Genomic DNA, 12,985 nt, shown 5'->3' on the forward strand with positions numbered 1-12,985 from the left:
GTCAAACAACCGACAAAAAAAAACCCCTCATTGCACGAAAAGCACAAATACACAAGACACATACAGCAGAAGGTGAACATTTGAGGCTAGTCGCGTGTCAGATCGTCAGTTTATATGAGCATCAGTATGTGTGACTGTTTGGGTGAAAGTGTTTATATTTCCGAGAACACTCTGGAGCATATAATGGCCAGGGCCATTATATGCTGTTGCTTACCAACCTATTTTTATATACAAAACACACAAATACAGAATTCAAACTCAACCCATCATTCAACCAACTTTTTAGCAAAACTGCAAGTTTTAAAAAAAGGAAAAAAGCGCGCTCTCTGAGCTCTTTGAAGGGGGCGGAGCTTGGTCACAGAGCATTCCTGGGTCTGTGTTTGTGATTGGTTGGAAGGATGTAATGACTGTAATATTAACCTACATGACTAGAATGAAAAAGGAAGGAAAAATTTTCTTCTATTGAACTTTTTATTGAACTTTTGTTTTCTGTCATCGATACACGTCTATCGATTGATATATACATATTGTTATTGAATTATTATCGTCCAGCCCTAATCTGTACAGTTAATATAACCACAGTGTCTCTGTTTGTCAGGAAACATGTCAAGACAGCTGGGAGACAGCCATCGGAGGTTTCTACAGAACATGATGACCCTTGGCATCACTAATGAACAGGAAGCAAAGGCACTTTATCAGAACTGCTGTGAAACACACAAGGGTGAGTTACTTTTCTATTTGTGTGAGAAACCCTTTACTGATGGAGCTTGACGGATTGTTGATCGCTCAGTGACTAGAGAAGCATGGTTCCTCTAATCATAGGTGCAAGATGTTTATAGCTCCAAGACTCTGAGTTGTAATTTCACACCCTAATCTGAAAATATTCTCTAAAGCCTAAATAAAAATGTAGAAATATCATATACCACAGATAAATTGACACATTTTAAGTGAATGTATCAAGTCGTCTAACATTGAGCAGCTGCTCGGTTTTAGAAGTTTTTAGAAGCTGATACATTTTGCCTTGTAGCACAAATAGACAGTTTTTAAAGCCAACAGTTATTGTATTTATGTTTTTGTTTTTTTCTTTGTGCAGCCCAGTGTGCTCCTGACAAACTGGATGAGTTCATTGACGCCATAAACTCCAGGCTGCAGCCCATGTTCATGCAGATTAGAAAAGGCATGTCCGAGGAAAATGGTCACCAATACTACGCCTTGGTCAGTAGCTTTAACTTCAGATAACCTTGCAGCGTTAAAGGTGCTATTTCAAAGATATAAAGGAAACATTGCTGGTCTGTGTGCGTATGCAGGGATTATTGCATTAGATTGAAAATGACAGAACCACTGGTCCTCTGCAGGTCAACATGGCGGAAACTGATATCACCAGGATGACGTCAGATTACGCTGACAATGAACTGGAGCTGTTCAGGAAAGCGGTGAGAGGAGTCTACTGAATTTTAGCTCCCAAGTTTAAGAAAAACCCATAAAAGTATTTGGAATATTGTTTTCATTTAAAGTGTTAGTTAACATCATGTAATATCCGTTTACTGGAAGGGTGGGTGTTGAGCTTATGTAGTTTTTTATTCTAAAAATGTGTTGTGAATCTCTTAATTCAGATGGACCTAATTGTTAGCTCTGAGAATGGGAAGGTCTCCTCCACTGACATTCTGAACTGCGCGGACACAATGACCTCTAAAAATCTGAAAAAGAGTGAAACACAGCACCTTCTGACTCGACTTGTGCAGGAAAAGTGGCTTTGTGAGGTAAGATACTGCTTTCTGCTATTTTTTATTTTTTTTTAATAAGGGTGGTTTGTTTAACAGATTAGCTATACACTACAGAGGAAGTGTAAACTTGAATTATATTTCCGTCAGCTGATGCTTGAGAGACACAAAAGTTATGTTTTTTTAATCTGCGTTTTATCCATGAATCTGTGTGCATTCTGAGCCGGAGTCTCAACATTTCATTATGGTTACATAATGACAATAAAGATTCTTCATTTTACAAGCCTTTAGCTTGAAACTCGATTTCAAAGCACATTTTTTTTGCATTTCAAATGTCTGGCCTCTGCTTTCTAGTTTTGACCCAACATTTAGTAATTTTTTTTGTTAAAGCAAGTTTAATTACTCTGCCTTGCATAAGTATTCACGAACCTTAATCCGTTTTGCACTTTGTTACATTCCGGCAAAGTTTCATATATTTTTGGATGTTTGATTGTTAAATCGGAGAAATGGGATACAACACTAATTCTCCTTGGGGCTTCATTAAATTCAGTGCAATGTGTTCAGCGCTCACTTCCGCTAGTGATAGCTTATGCTGCTGATACATGGATGCCAGGTGTGGTTATCAGCTAAGAATGGAGACAGTGAGGGGTAAAAGAAGTGCAGAAAAAATGACAGTGCCAAAAGTGGGGGATAATTTTAAACTTAATGGAAAACAGATCAGAGCTTGTACCACAAAACTGAATTATAATTAATAGCACGTTCTCGATACTGCAGCTCTTAAGTTCTTTTTTGGATTGTGGAGTAGTAAGGAAGACTACACAGGAGCTAAGCTCAATCATTTACAAACACTTACGTCTTACCTGCTCCTTTATGAACAAACGTCAATTCAGAGCACTTTGCTGCAACAGTGGCCAGTGCTTTTTTTTTTCTTCATCCTCTCCCTCTCTGCTCCCCTCTTTTTTTCACTGTCTTTCTCGTTCAATTTTACATGGTCTACAAGGGATCCGGCGCGCAGCTTGCTCTGTGTCTCTCTGCACTGCGTTTGATAAATTTTTGCAAAGAGAGTGGAGATTCTGATCGCTTTGATCCGTCTGAAGAACGGATGGTGCTGTCACGTTTTTTAGTGGTTAGGTTTAGGACTAAGTTGTCAATTAGGTTTAGGGTTAGGTATAAACCGGTAAAGGTTAGGCTTAGGGCTAGGGGTCAGGTCTAGGCCATAGAAAGAATTTAAAAATGACGGCAAGTCAATGGAAGTCAAGGCACAGTCCTCACTATATACATAGAGAGAGAGAGAGACAGAGAGAAAGAGACAGAGAGAGATGTGTGGGCTGTCTGATTTGCTCCAAAGTTTGCCTTATGGAGTTAAAATTTAGAGCTTTATGAGATTTTTGCAGACAAAAGACTTTAATAGTGCAAAAGAATCAAGCGCAGCCAGTTAAATTGTTGGGGTGAACTACTAAGAGGATTTCTTTTGGTTTTCCTTTTGCCCTTCTTTAAAGGTCAGATTTGTTCAAAGTACAACTAATAGTTGTACAATCAACTGAGCCACACACCTAAGCTGTGGCTCTCTGCAGCAGTTCTAGAGATATCATGGGCCTCCTGGCTAGTTCTCTCATTAATGTTATCCTGGCCTGGCCTGTCATTCGGGTTAATAGGTCACTGTCTTGGAGGGTTTTCTAGTTATGTCATTCTCTTTCCATGTTTATATGTTGGACTAAACATTGCTTTATGAGATATTCAAAGCTTGAGATACTGTTTTATAATCTATTTTTTCCCCACTGAATATATGGTCTGTTTATTTGTCTTCATGCTGTTTGTTCACCAATATTCATACAATACATAAAAGACATTTTTAAATGTAATGTGACAAAATGTGAAAAAAGATGGAATACAGAGGATAGAAAGGTTGATGATTGCTTTGCTAAGTTTATTAATGTGTTCGTAGTTTAATCTGTTGCTGTTTTTTTTAACTTAGAGACGTGGGGAGTATACTCTGTCCACTCGATGCATCATTGAGATGGAGCCATATATTCGTGCTATGTATCAAGACCAGGTCAAAGTGTGCCACATCTGTCACAACATCGCCTTTCAGGTAAATGTTTATTTTATTTACGTTATACAGCTACACTTCCCCTCCCCCAAAAATGTCATGCTCTAATTTTCCACTGGTTTCATCCGCTGTGTCGATTTATCCAAAGGCTTACGCAACTTCACAACATTTATTTTTTTCCGTAAAGAGTTGCCAGGATTTTGTAGATATGTTGAGATTCGGACCACCGCACAAAATATTCTCCTGCATAACCCAAAGATTCTGAAAGGGGATAAAGTAACAACTCTGTGGTGGCCAGTCCATGTGTGAAAATTAGGGCTGCACCGATCTGAATGTTTGGGTCAATATCAATATGCAATAATAATGTTGCTGTTTGGCCAATAAGCGTTTTTTACAATATATACCCTACCCTTTTGACACTATGAAAAAATCTACATACATTGGTACTCTGCATCAGTTGAACCCCTGTACTTCAACACTAGAACTGTCACATGGTCAAACAAATACAACATATCCAACCCCCTTTCTTCCTCCTCCAGAACAACGTACACAAATTGGATCCATACTGATATGTTACCAAATCAGGTAACATCGTGTTAATCCAGGTGGTGACCTGGATTTGATTAGGGGGAGGGGCGGTATACAATTGACACACTTACTATAAATTCCTGAATTAGATCAGATCTTAGTTTCATTTAATTTATTCTGCTCAGTCCAGCTCAAGTTTCCCTTCAAAAAGCTTTAAAACTTATGCAAACGGATAATAATAGGTATAGTTAAATGACGTTCTTTTCTCTTTTTTTCAAAGTGCCAAATCTGTGAGAATCCCCTCTGTGGAATAAAAATACATAACCCGTGTGTAGCCAGATACTTCAAAGGAAGAACGGATCCACACTGTCCAGCTTGTGACGACTTCTGGCCACATGAAATCCCTGGTATATATTTGTAAATTGTTTTAAAATAACTATTTTGGCATTTTCACATTAAATTTTAGGAACAGCAGTAATCTGATAGGTTTAGTTTTGCTAATTATTTTTTTATAACAAAAAGGACACCTGAGCATCATATTCTTTGGTTTCTTTCTTTGCAGAAGTAAGAGGACTCCGTTCTCAGTCCAAGAGATGAGGACTTCAACTTTGCTTTGTTAGTTTGCTAAATTTTTTAAATATTTTTCACAAAAATTTTGTTTAATCTCTATTTCCTTTAGGTTTTTATACAAATAAACTAGCGTAGATTGTAATTCATGAGTGTGTCTTTGATGTTTACACACGTAAAGAGCAATAATAAACAGGATCTCTAACCCGCTGACAATTTATTTATTAGCCTGATCCGTGTCCTAGCCATTGTCAATAAAATTATTCTTACAAAGAGGAGGAGGGGATTTGTTCTGTAGAATGACTTCTTGTAGTATATACATATATATATATATATATATATATATATATATATATATATATATATATATATATATATATATATATATATATATATATATATATATATATATATATATATATATATATATATATATATATGTGTGTGTATATATATATGTGTGTATATGTTACATTACATAGTGTTGTTTACAAGTTATGTGAACATACAGAACTGAAAGAAATGACTGGCTTAAAACTAAATGACTTAATTAAATAAAGAGATCAGTTGTTTATGCTGTACAAGGAGTGATAAGTTCTTTTTTGTGCGATCTTTTTTTCTTTTGGTTAGCTTTCATTATTTTATCCTTTGAAAAATCTCATGGAGCTTAGAATCTATTAAACAGTGGCCAGGCCACAAAGGTATAGTATACAATAATAATATGATACAGACAGCAGATTAGTATACAATTATTTGTGTTTAACTGTTCAGAGGTACCCCTCTCGTATTTTAGTTTAAATTAAAATACAGTTAGGTCCAGAAATATTTGCACAGTGACACAAGTTTTTAAATTTAAATTTCACTAAGACAGACAATACGTGTGTCCCATCTGGCATTATTTTGGTACCTTAAATAAATCATTTTTGGACAAGAGATTCCAGCCAGTTGTTTTTACTTGATAAGCATTTTTTTATGCATGTATTGAAACATACAGTATCTGCACTGTTAAAACAACTTTTTAGTTAAAAAAATCTTGCTTGTGGAGAAAGTGCTTCTTTTTTTTTTCTTTTTTTCTTTTTTTTTCTTTTTTACTGTTCACATGTAATTAGTAAATTCCCACAATGCATAACGGACTGGTGTGCTTTGTTCATGGCATATTTTATAAAGTTCATTAGTTAAATTCCTTATGTTCAGGTTTTATTTAAACAGATGCTATCTTAGAAACTGGATTGGCGATTTAAAACAAGTATAATTATCTAAACTTGCGTTCAATACAAAACAATGTGTTGTAACTTTCCTGTCCAAATCGCCCTATTTGAGCTGCAGATAACTTTCTTATAGATCAGCTAGGCAGCGCTCACTCACATGTAGAAATTAGTTACTATTCTGGTTGTTAAGTTTCTTCTCCCAGTCTACAGTTTCATGTCAGTCATGTTTAAAGTATGTTTGCCTGAGAGCAGTCCTGCTTTAGGATCTTCAGGGTGACAATTAAAGAAATACTTTTTCTGAACCAGGGATAGAAAAAAGCATATACAAGTGGGTTCAAACAGGAATTAAAATACACCATCCAGGACACAATAGCCCAAGATGAAGCATTATTGGAGATGTCTTGTCCTGCAAGAGACGGGTAGTAATACGGACAGAAAGTCATCAGAAACATGAAGATAATGATACCAAGAGTTCTGGCTGCTTTCTTCTCAGATTTCTTTGCTGTGACTCTAACTGTGGTGACTGTGACAGCTGCAACGTGAGACTGCATGGCCCGTGCCTGCGACACCGCCTCCACAAACACTCTCATGTACAGAATGACAATAACCGAGCAAGGCACAATAAAAGTGAACACAAGGTCGATGGTTCCAGAGATGTAGCTGATGACCACCAGACACTCCCCATAGCATGAATTGTATCTGTCCGGCTGCCTAAGGTGGTCCTTTAGGATGAGGCCATTATATAGAAGAGAGCAGGCCCAGCACAGGCTCACAGACACTTCAATTCTACTGCGAGTGATTTTTGTGGGGTACTGCAGGGGATAACATATTGCTACGTAGCGATCTATCGATATGAGCACCATGTTCCCCACAGAGGCTGAGGTGAGAGTGAAGCCGACAATGTAAGACAGAGCGCACATGACATCACCCAGCAGCCAGCAGGGCTCAATGAACCGCATCGCTTCCACCGGCATCACCAGCAGCCCCACCAGGAGGTCTGAGGTGGCCAAGGAGAGCAGCAGCATGTTGGTAGGGGTCTGCAGCTGTCTGAAGTAGGATATGGAGATGATCACCAGCAGGTTCAGAACAACAGTGGACACGGTGATGGAGGAGAGTAGTGTGTAGAGTAGGACAGACTCAGAGCCAGGTCTCTTCAGTCCGCTGCAGGATCGGTTCAGGTACTGAGGATAGCAGAGTTCAACTCTTTCCACGTTGTCCATCTTTAAGAATGGAGCACATGTAGAGCTGCTGATTTCACAAAGCTGTCTGAACCATACAAACCTCGCTGTCTTATTTATGAATAATGATTCTCTCTACTTTTTATGCCTGCTAAGCTCCTTATCCTCTGCTGCGTCTGTGTGGGAAACTCCATTAGATTTCTCTGCTCCCTCTCATATTTTGTCATCCCTCCTCCTCCTATTACCATTTTTTCTTTCACTTTAACTCCTCCCTTTCCCACCTTCTCCTGTTATGTTGTATGATGCAAGATTTAGTGTTTCTTGCCATTTTTAGACTAGAAAAACCTTTGTTGTCCACCAAGGGGACAATTTGGACATGACTGCAAAAACACATGTAGACAAAAGACACCAAATTTACAAAAATAATGAATATGAAAAATGTTACATTTATAGTTAAGATGTACAGCAGAAGAGAACAAACTTATCAGAAATGGAAAAATACTGCACAACTATAAATAGATAATACAGCATATCCAAGTACAAATACAATGTCCAAGTCAAAATAGAAGAAAGATGGCAGCTGATTTATACAACTATGTAAGAAAACTGTAATATACATGATTGTAAAAACATTCCCGGAGAAGCTAAAAAGTGTGCAAATGGACATTAGCATCTGAGAGACCATGTACATGATTCTGGGTCAGATCATGAACATGTGGCACCACTAGCATGCTCGTAAACACAGAGTTTGTTGTGAGCAGCAAAGATTTAATAGTCTAACAGCAACTGGGGTGAAGGAAGCATCTAGGATGCAGCAGCCTCTCACTAAAAGAGCTCTTCAGCTCTGTACCAGCTCCATGCACTGGGTGGGAGACATTGTCCATCAGTGATGTTATTTTTCTTACGGTCCTTCTGTAAGAAAGGACCCTCCCTGGGCTGCCACCTTACCGTGGTGGAGGGGATTGAGTGTCCCAATGATCCTTGGGACACTCAAACCCTACCCAAAAGACCCTGTAGAGGCTTTAAGCCCCTAGTAGGGTCACCCAAGGCAGACAGGTCCCAGGTGAGGGACCAGACAAAGAGCAGCACAAAACCCCCTTATGATGAGAAACATTAATGGATATCGTGTTCCCTCGCCCAGACGCGGGTCACCGGGGCCCCACTCTGGAGCCAGGCCTGGAGGTGGGGCACGTTGGCGAGCATCTGGTGGCCGGGCTTTTACCCATGGAGCCCGGCCGGGCTCAGCCCGAAGAGGCGACATGGGTCCCCCTTCCGATGGGCTCACCACCTGTCGGAGGGGCCAAAGGGGTCGGGTGCATTGTGCAACGGGTGGCAGTAGAGGACGGGGACCTTGGCGTTCAGATCCTCGGCTGCAAAAGCTGGCTCTTGGGACGTGGAATGTCACCTTTCTGGTGGGGAAGGAGCCTGAGCTCGTGCGCGAGGTTGAGAGGTTCCAACTAGAGATAGTCGGACTCACCTCGACGCACCGCTCTGGCTCTGGAACCAGTCTCTTCGAGAGGGGCTGGACATTCTTCCACTCTGGAGTTGCCCCTGGTGAGAGGCGCTGAGCTGGGGTGGGCATACTTGTTGCCCCTCATCTTGGTGCCTGCACGTTGGGGTTCCCCCCGGTAAACGAGAGGGTGGCCTCCCTCCGCATTTGTGTGGGGGGACGGGTTCTGACTGTTGTTTGTGCTTATGCACCAAACGGCAGTTCAGATTACCCACCGTTTTTGGAGTCCTTGAAGGGGTACTGGAGAGTGCCCCTCCTAGGGACTCCCTCGTTTTGCTGGGGGACTTCAACGCTCATGTGGGCAATGACAGTGGGACCTGGAGGGGCGTGGTTGGGGGGAATGGCCCACCTGATCTGAACTCGTGTGGTGTTCTGTTTTTGGACTTCTGTGCTTGTCATGGATTGTCCATCACAAACACCATGTTCAAGCATAAGGGTGTCCACATGTGCTCTTGGCACCAGGACACCCTAGGCCGCAGTTCAATGATTGACTTTGTTGTCGTTTCATCTGATCTGTGGCCGCATGTCTTGGACACTCGGGTGAAGAGAGGGGTGGAGCTCTCCACCGACCACTACCTGGTGCTGAGTTGGCTCTGATGGTGGGGGAGGAAGCCGGTCAGACCTGGCAGGCCCAAACGTATTGTCAGGGTTTGCTGGGAACGTCTGGCAGAGTCCCCTGTGAGACGGAGCTTTAACTCCCACCTCCGGGAGAACTTTGAACACGTCCTGAGGGAGGCGGAGGACATTGAGTCTGAATGGACCATGTTCCGCGCCTCTATTGTTGAGGCGGCTAGTCAGAGCTGTGGCCACAAGGTTGTCAGTGCATGTCGCGCCGGCAACCCTCGAACACGCTGGTGGACACCAGTGGTGAGGAAAGCCGTCAAGCTGAAGAAGGAGTCCTGTCAGGCTTTATTGGCCTCTGGGACTCCGGAAGCAGCAGATGTGTACCAGCAGTAGAAGCGGCAGGTGGCTCGGCTGGTCACCGAGGCAAAAACTCGGGCGTGGGAAAAGTTCGGAGAGGCCATGGAGAAAGACTTCCATACGGCTTCGAAGCGATTCTGGTCCACTATCCGGCGTCTCAGGAGGGGGAAGCAGTGCAGTACCAACACTGTTTACAGTAGGGGTGGTGTGCTGCTGACCTCGACTGGGGACGCTGTGCGTCGGTGGGCGGAATACTTCGAAGACCTCCTTAATCCCACCAACACTTTTTACCTTTGCGGAAGCAGAGCCTGAGGACGCTGGGTCGGGTTCTCCCATCTCTGGTGCTGAGGTTGCCGAGGTTGTTAAAAAGCTCCTCGGTGGCAAAGCCCCGGGGGTGGATGAGATTCACCCTGAGTACCTTAAGGCTCTGGATGCTGTGGGGCTGTGTTGGTTAACGCGGCTCTGCAGCATTGCGTGGACATCGGGGGCAGTTCCCCTGAATTGGCAGGCTGGGGTGGTGGTCCCCCTATTTGAAAAGGGGGACCGGAGGGTGTGTTCCAACTACAGAGGAATCACACTCTTAAGCCTCCCTGGTAAGGTCTATTCAGGGGTTCTGGAAAAGAGGGTCCGTCGGATAGTCAAATTTCGGATTCAGGAAGAGCAGTGTGGTTTTTGTCCTGGCCGTGGGACACTGGATCAGCTCTACACCCTCAGCAGGATCCTGGAGGGGCATGGGAGTTTGCCCAACCGGTCTACATGTGCTTTGTGGATCTGGAGAAGGCATTCAACCGTGTCCCCCAAGGGATCCTGGGAGGGTACTCCGGGAGTATGGAGTACCGGGCCCTTTAATAAGGGCTGTCAGGTCTCTGTACGACCCGTGTCAGAGTCTGGTCCGCATTGCCGGCAGTAAGTCAGACTCGTTTCCGGTGAGAGTTGGACTCCGCCAAGGTTGCCCCTTGTCACCGATTCTGTTCATAACTTTAATGAACAGAATTTCTAGGCGCAGCCAAGGTGTTGAGGGGAGCCGTTTTGGTGGCCTTAGGATTGTGTCTCTGCTATTCGCGGATGACGTGGTCCTATTGTTTCATCAGGGTATGATCTACAGCTCTCACTAGAGCGGTTTGCAGCCGAGTGCAAAGCGGCCGGGATGAAAATCAATGCCTCCAAATCCGAGACCATGGTCTTGAGCCGGAAAAGGGTAGATTGCCTTCTCCGGGTTGGGGAGGATGTGCTGCCCTAGTTGAGGAGTTCAAGTATCTTGGGGTCTTGTTCACAAATGAGCGGAAGATGGAGCGGGAGATCGACAGGCGGATTGGTGCAGCGATTTATTGTAATTAGGCATTGCATAATTACAATAAATCAAGAACTTTTGAACAAGAGATTGCAGCCAGCTGTTTTTACTTGACTTGCATTTTAATACGCATGTATCAAAAAATACTGTGTCTGCATCGTTAAACAACACAACCTTTTAGTTCAAAATATTGCTTGTGGAGAAAGGCCTTCTTTTTTACTCTTTACTTGTAATCAGTAATATCATACAAAGCTTAAGGGAATTGTGTAAATTGTTCATGGCATATTTTATAAACAAAGTTCATAAATTAAATTCCTTATTTAAAGTTTTTATTGAAACAGATGATATCTTAGAAACTGAATTGAGGATTTTAAACTGTATCATGATAATTATCTAAAACATTCAATACAAAACTTAGTATTGTCATAACTTTCCTGTCCAAACTACCCTGTTCTTGCTGCAGATAACTTTCTTACAGATCAGCGAGGCAGCGCTCACTCACATGGACAGATGTGTTACAATTCTGCTTGTTAAGTTTCTTCTCCCAGTCTACAGTTTCATTTCAGTCATGTTTAAAGTATGTTTGCCTGAGAGCAGTCCTGCTTTAGGATCTTCAGGGTGACAATTAAAGAAATACTTTTTCTGAACCAGGGATAGAAAAAAGCATATACGAGTGGGTTCAAACAGGAATTTAAAAACACCATCCAGGACACAATAGCCCAAGATGAAGCATTATTGGAAAGGTCTTGTCCTGCAAGAGACGGGTAGTAATACGGACAGAAAGTCATCAAAAACATGAAGATAATGATACCGAGAGTCCTGGCTGCTTTCTTCTCAGATTTCTTTGCTGTGACTCTAATTGCGCCCACTGTGACAGCTGCAACGTGAGACTGCATGGCCCGTGCCTGCAAAATTGCCTCCACAAACACTCTCATGTACAGAATGACAATAACCGAGCAAGGCACAATAAAAGTGAACACAAGGTCGATGGTTCCAGAGATGTAGCTGATGACCATCAGACACTCCCCATAGCATGAGTGGTATCTGTCCGGCTGTCTAAGGTGGTCCTTTAGGAGGAAGCTGTTATGAAGAAGAGAGCAGGCCCAGCACAGGCTCACAGACACTTCAATTCTACTGCGAGTGATTTTTGTGGGGTACTGCAGGGGATAACATATGGCTACGTAGCGATCTATCGATATGAGCACCATGTTCCCCACAGAGGCTGAGGTGAGAGTGAAACCGACAATGTAACACAGAGCGCACATGACATCACCCAGCAGCCAGCAGGGCTCAATGAACCGCATCGCTTCCACCGGCATCACCAGCAGCCCCACCAGGAGGTCTGAGGTGGCCAAGGAGAGCAGCAGCATGTTGGTAGGGGTCTGCAGCTGTCTGAAGTAGGATATGGAGATGATCACCAGCAGGTTCAGAACAACAGTGGACACGGTGATGGAGAAGAAAAGTGTGTAGAGTAGGACGGCCTCAGAGCGAGGTCTCTTCAGTCCGCTGCAGGATTGGTTCAGGTACTGAGGATAGCAGAGTTCAACTCTTTCCAGATTGTCCATCTTTTAGGATGGAGCACATGTAAAGCTGCTGATTTCACAAAGCTGTCTGAACCTTACAAACCTCGCTATGTTCTATTCAAGATTGATGATTCACGCTACTGACTTTTATGTCAGCTAAACTGCTTATTCTCTGCTGCATCTATCTGGGAAACTCCTTTAGATTTCTCTGCTCCCTCTCTCTTTGTATTGTTTATTTTTTCATCCCTCCTCCTTTACCTCCTATAACCTTTTTGTCCTTTGCTTAACACCCTCCCTTTCCCACCCTCTGTCATTATCATCATGTTGTATGACGCAATATTTGGTGTTTCTACTAATTTTAACATCTCATGCTTCTCATTCCTATCAAAAAATAAACTGCAGACGTAAAGAGTTCACAGCCCCAGATTATATCAGGTTTTTCTTATGTAAAATACCATAAATCATTTCAGAACTTGTTCCAACCCTTA

The 12,985-nt window shown here is 42.5% G+C and overlaps 3 protein-coding genes across 3 annotated transcripts; 1 reads left to right on the forward strand and 2 right to left on the reverse strand.

Annotated features, from left to right (window-relative positions):
- Positions 1–584: 584 nt before the first annotated feature.
- Positions 585–5,076, forward strand: LOC118561855 (non-structural maintenance of chromosomes element 1 homolog). The gene is made up of 7 exons (XM_036134118.1): positions 585–721; positions 1,094–1,215; positions 1,356–1,433; positions 1,614–1,760; positions 3,697–3,813; positions 4,580–4,706; positions 4,862–5,076. The coding sequence occupies exons 1-7, from the start codon at positions 604–606 to the stop codon at positions 4,894–4,896; spliced, it is 744 nt and encodes a 247-aa protein (XP_035990011.1). The 5' UTR covers positions 585–603; the 3' UTR covers positions 4,897–5,076.
- A 1,008-nt stretch (positions 5,077–6,084) lies between these two features.
- Positions 6,085–7,618, reverse strand: LOC118561851 (trace amine-associated receptor 13c-like). Its single transcript, XM_036134111.1, has one exon. It carries the CDS (start codon positions 7,292–7,294, stop codon positions 6,302–6,304), a length of 993 nt encoding a protein of 330 aa, XP_035990004.1. The 5' UTR covers positions 7,295–7,618; the 3' UTR covers positions 6,085–6,301.
- Positions 7,619–11,546: 3,928 nt separating this feature from the next.
- On the reverse strand, positions 11,547–12,539 carry LOC118561854 (trace amine-associated receptor 13c-like). Its single transcript, XM_036134117.1, has one exon. It carries the CDS (start codon positions 12,537–12,539, stop codon positions 11,547–11,549), a length of 993 nt encoding a protein of 330 aa, XP_035990010.1.
- Between the last annotated feature and the right edge of the window lie 446 nt (positions 12,540–12,985).

The sequence above is a fragment of the Fundulus heteroclitus genome, unplaced genomic scaffold (assembly GCF_011125445.2).
Source record: "Fundulus heteroclitus isolate FHET01 unplaced genomic scaffold, MU-UCD_Fhet_4.1 scaffold_74, whole genome shotgun sequence".
Taxonomy (NCBI): domain Eukaryota; kingdom Metazoa; phylum Chordata; class Actinopteri; order Cyprinodontiformes; family Fundulidae; genus Fundulus; species Fundulus heteroclitus.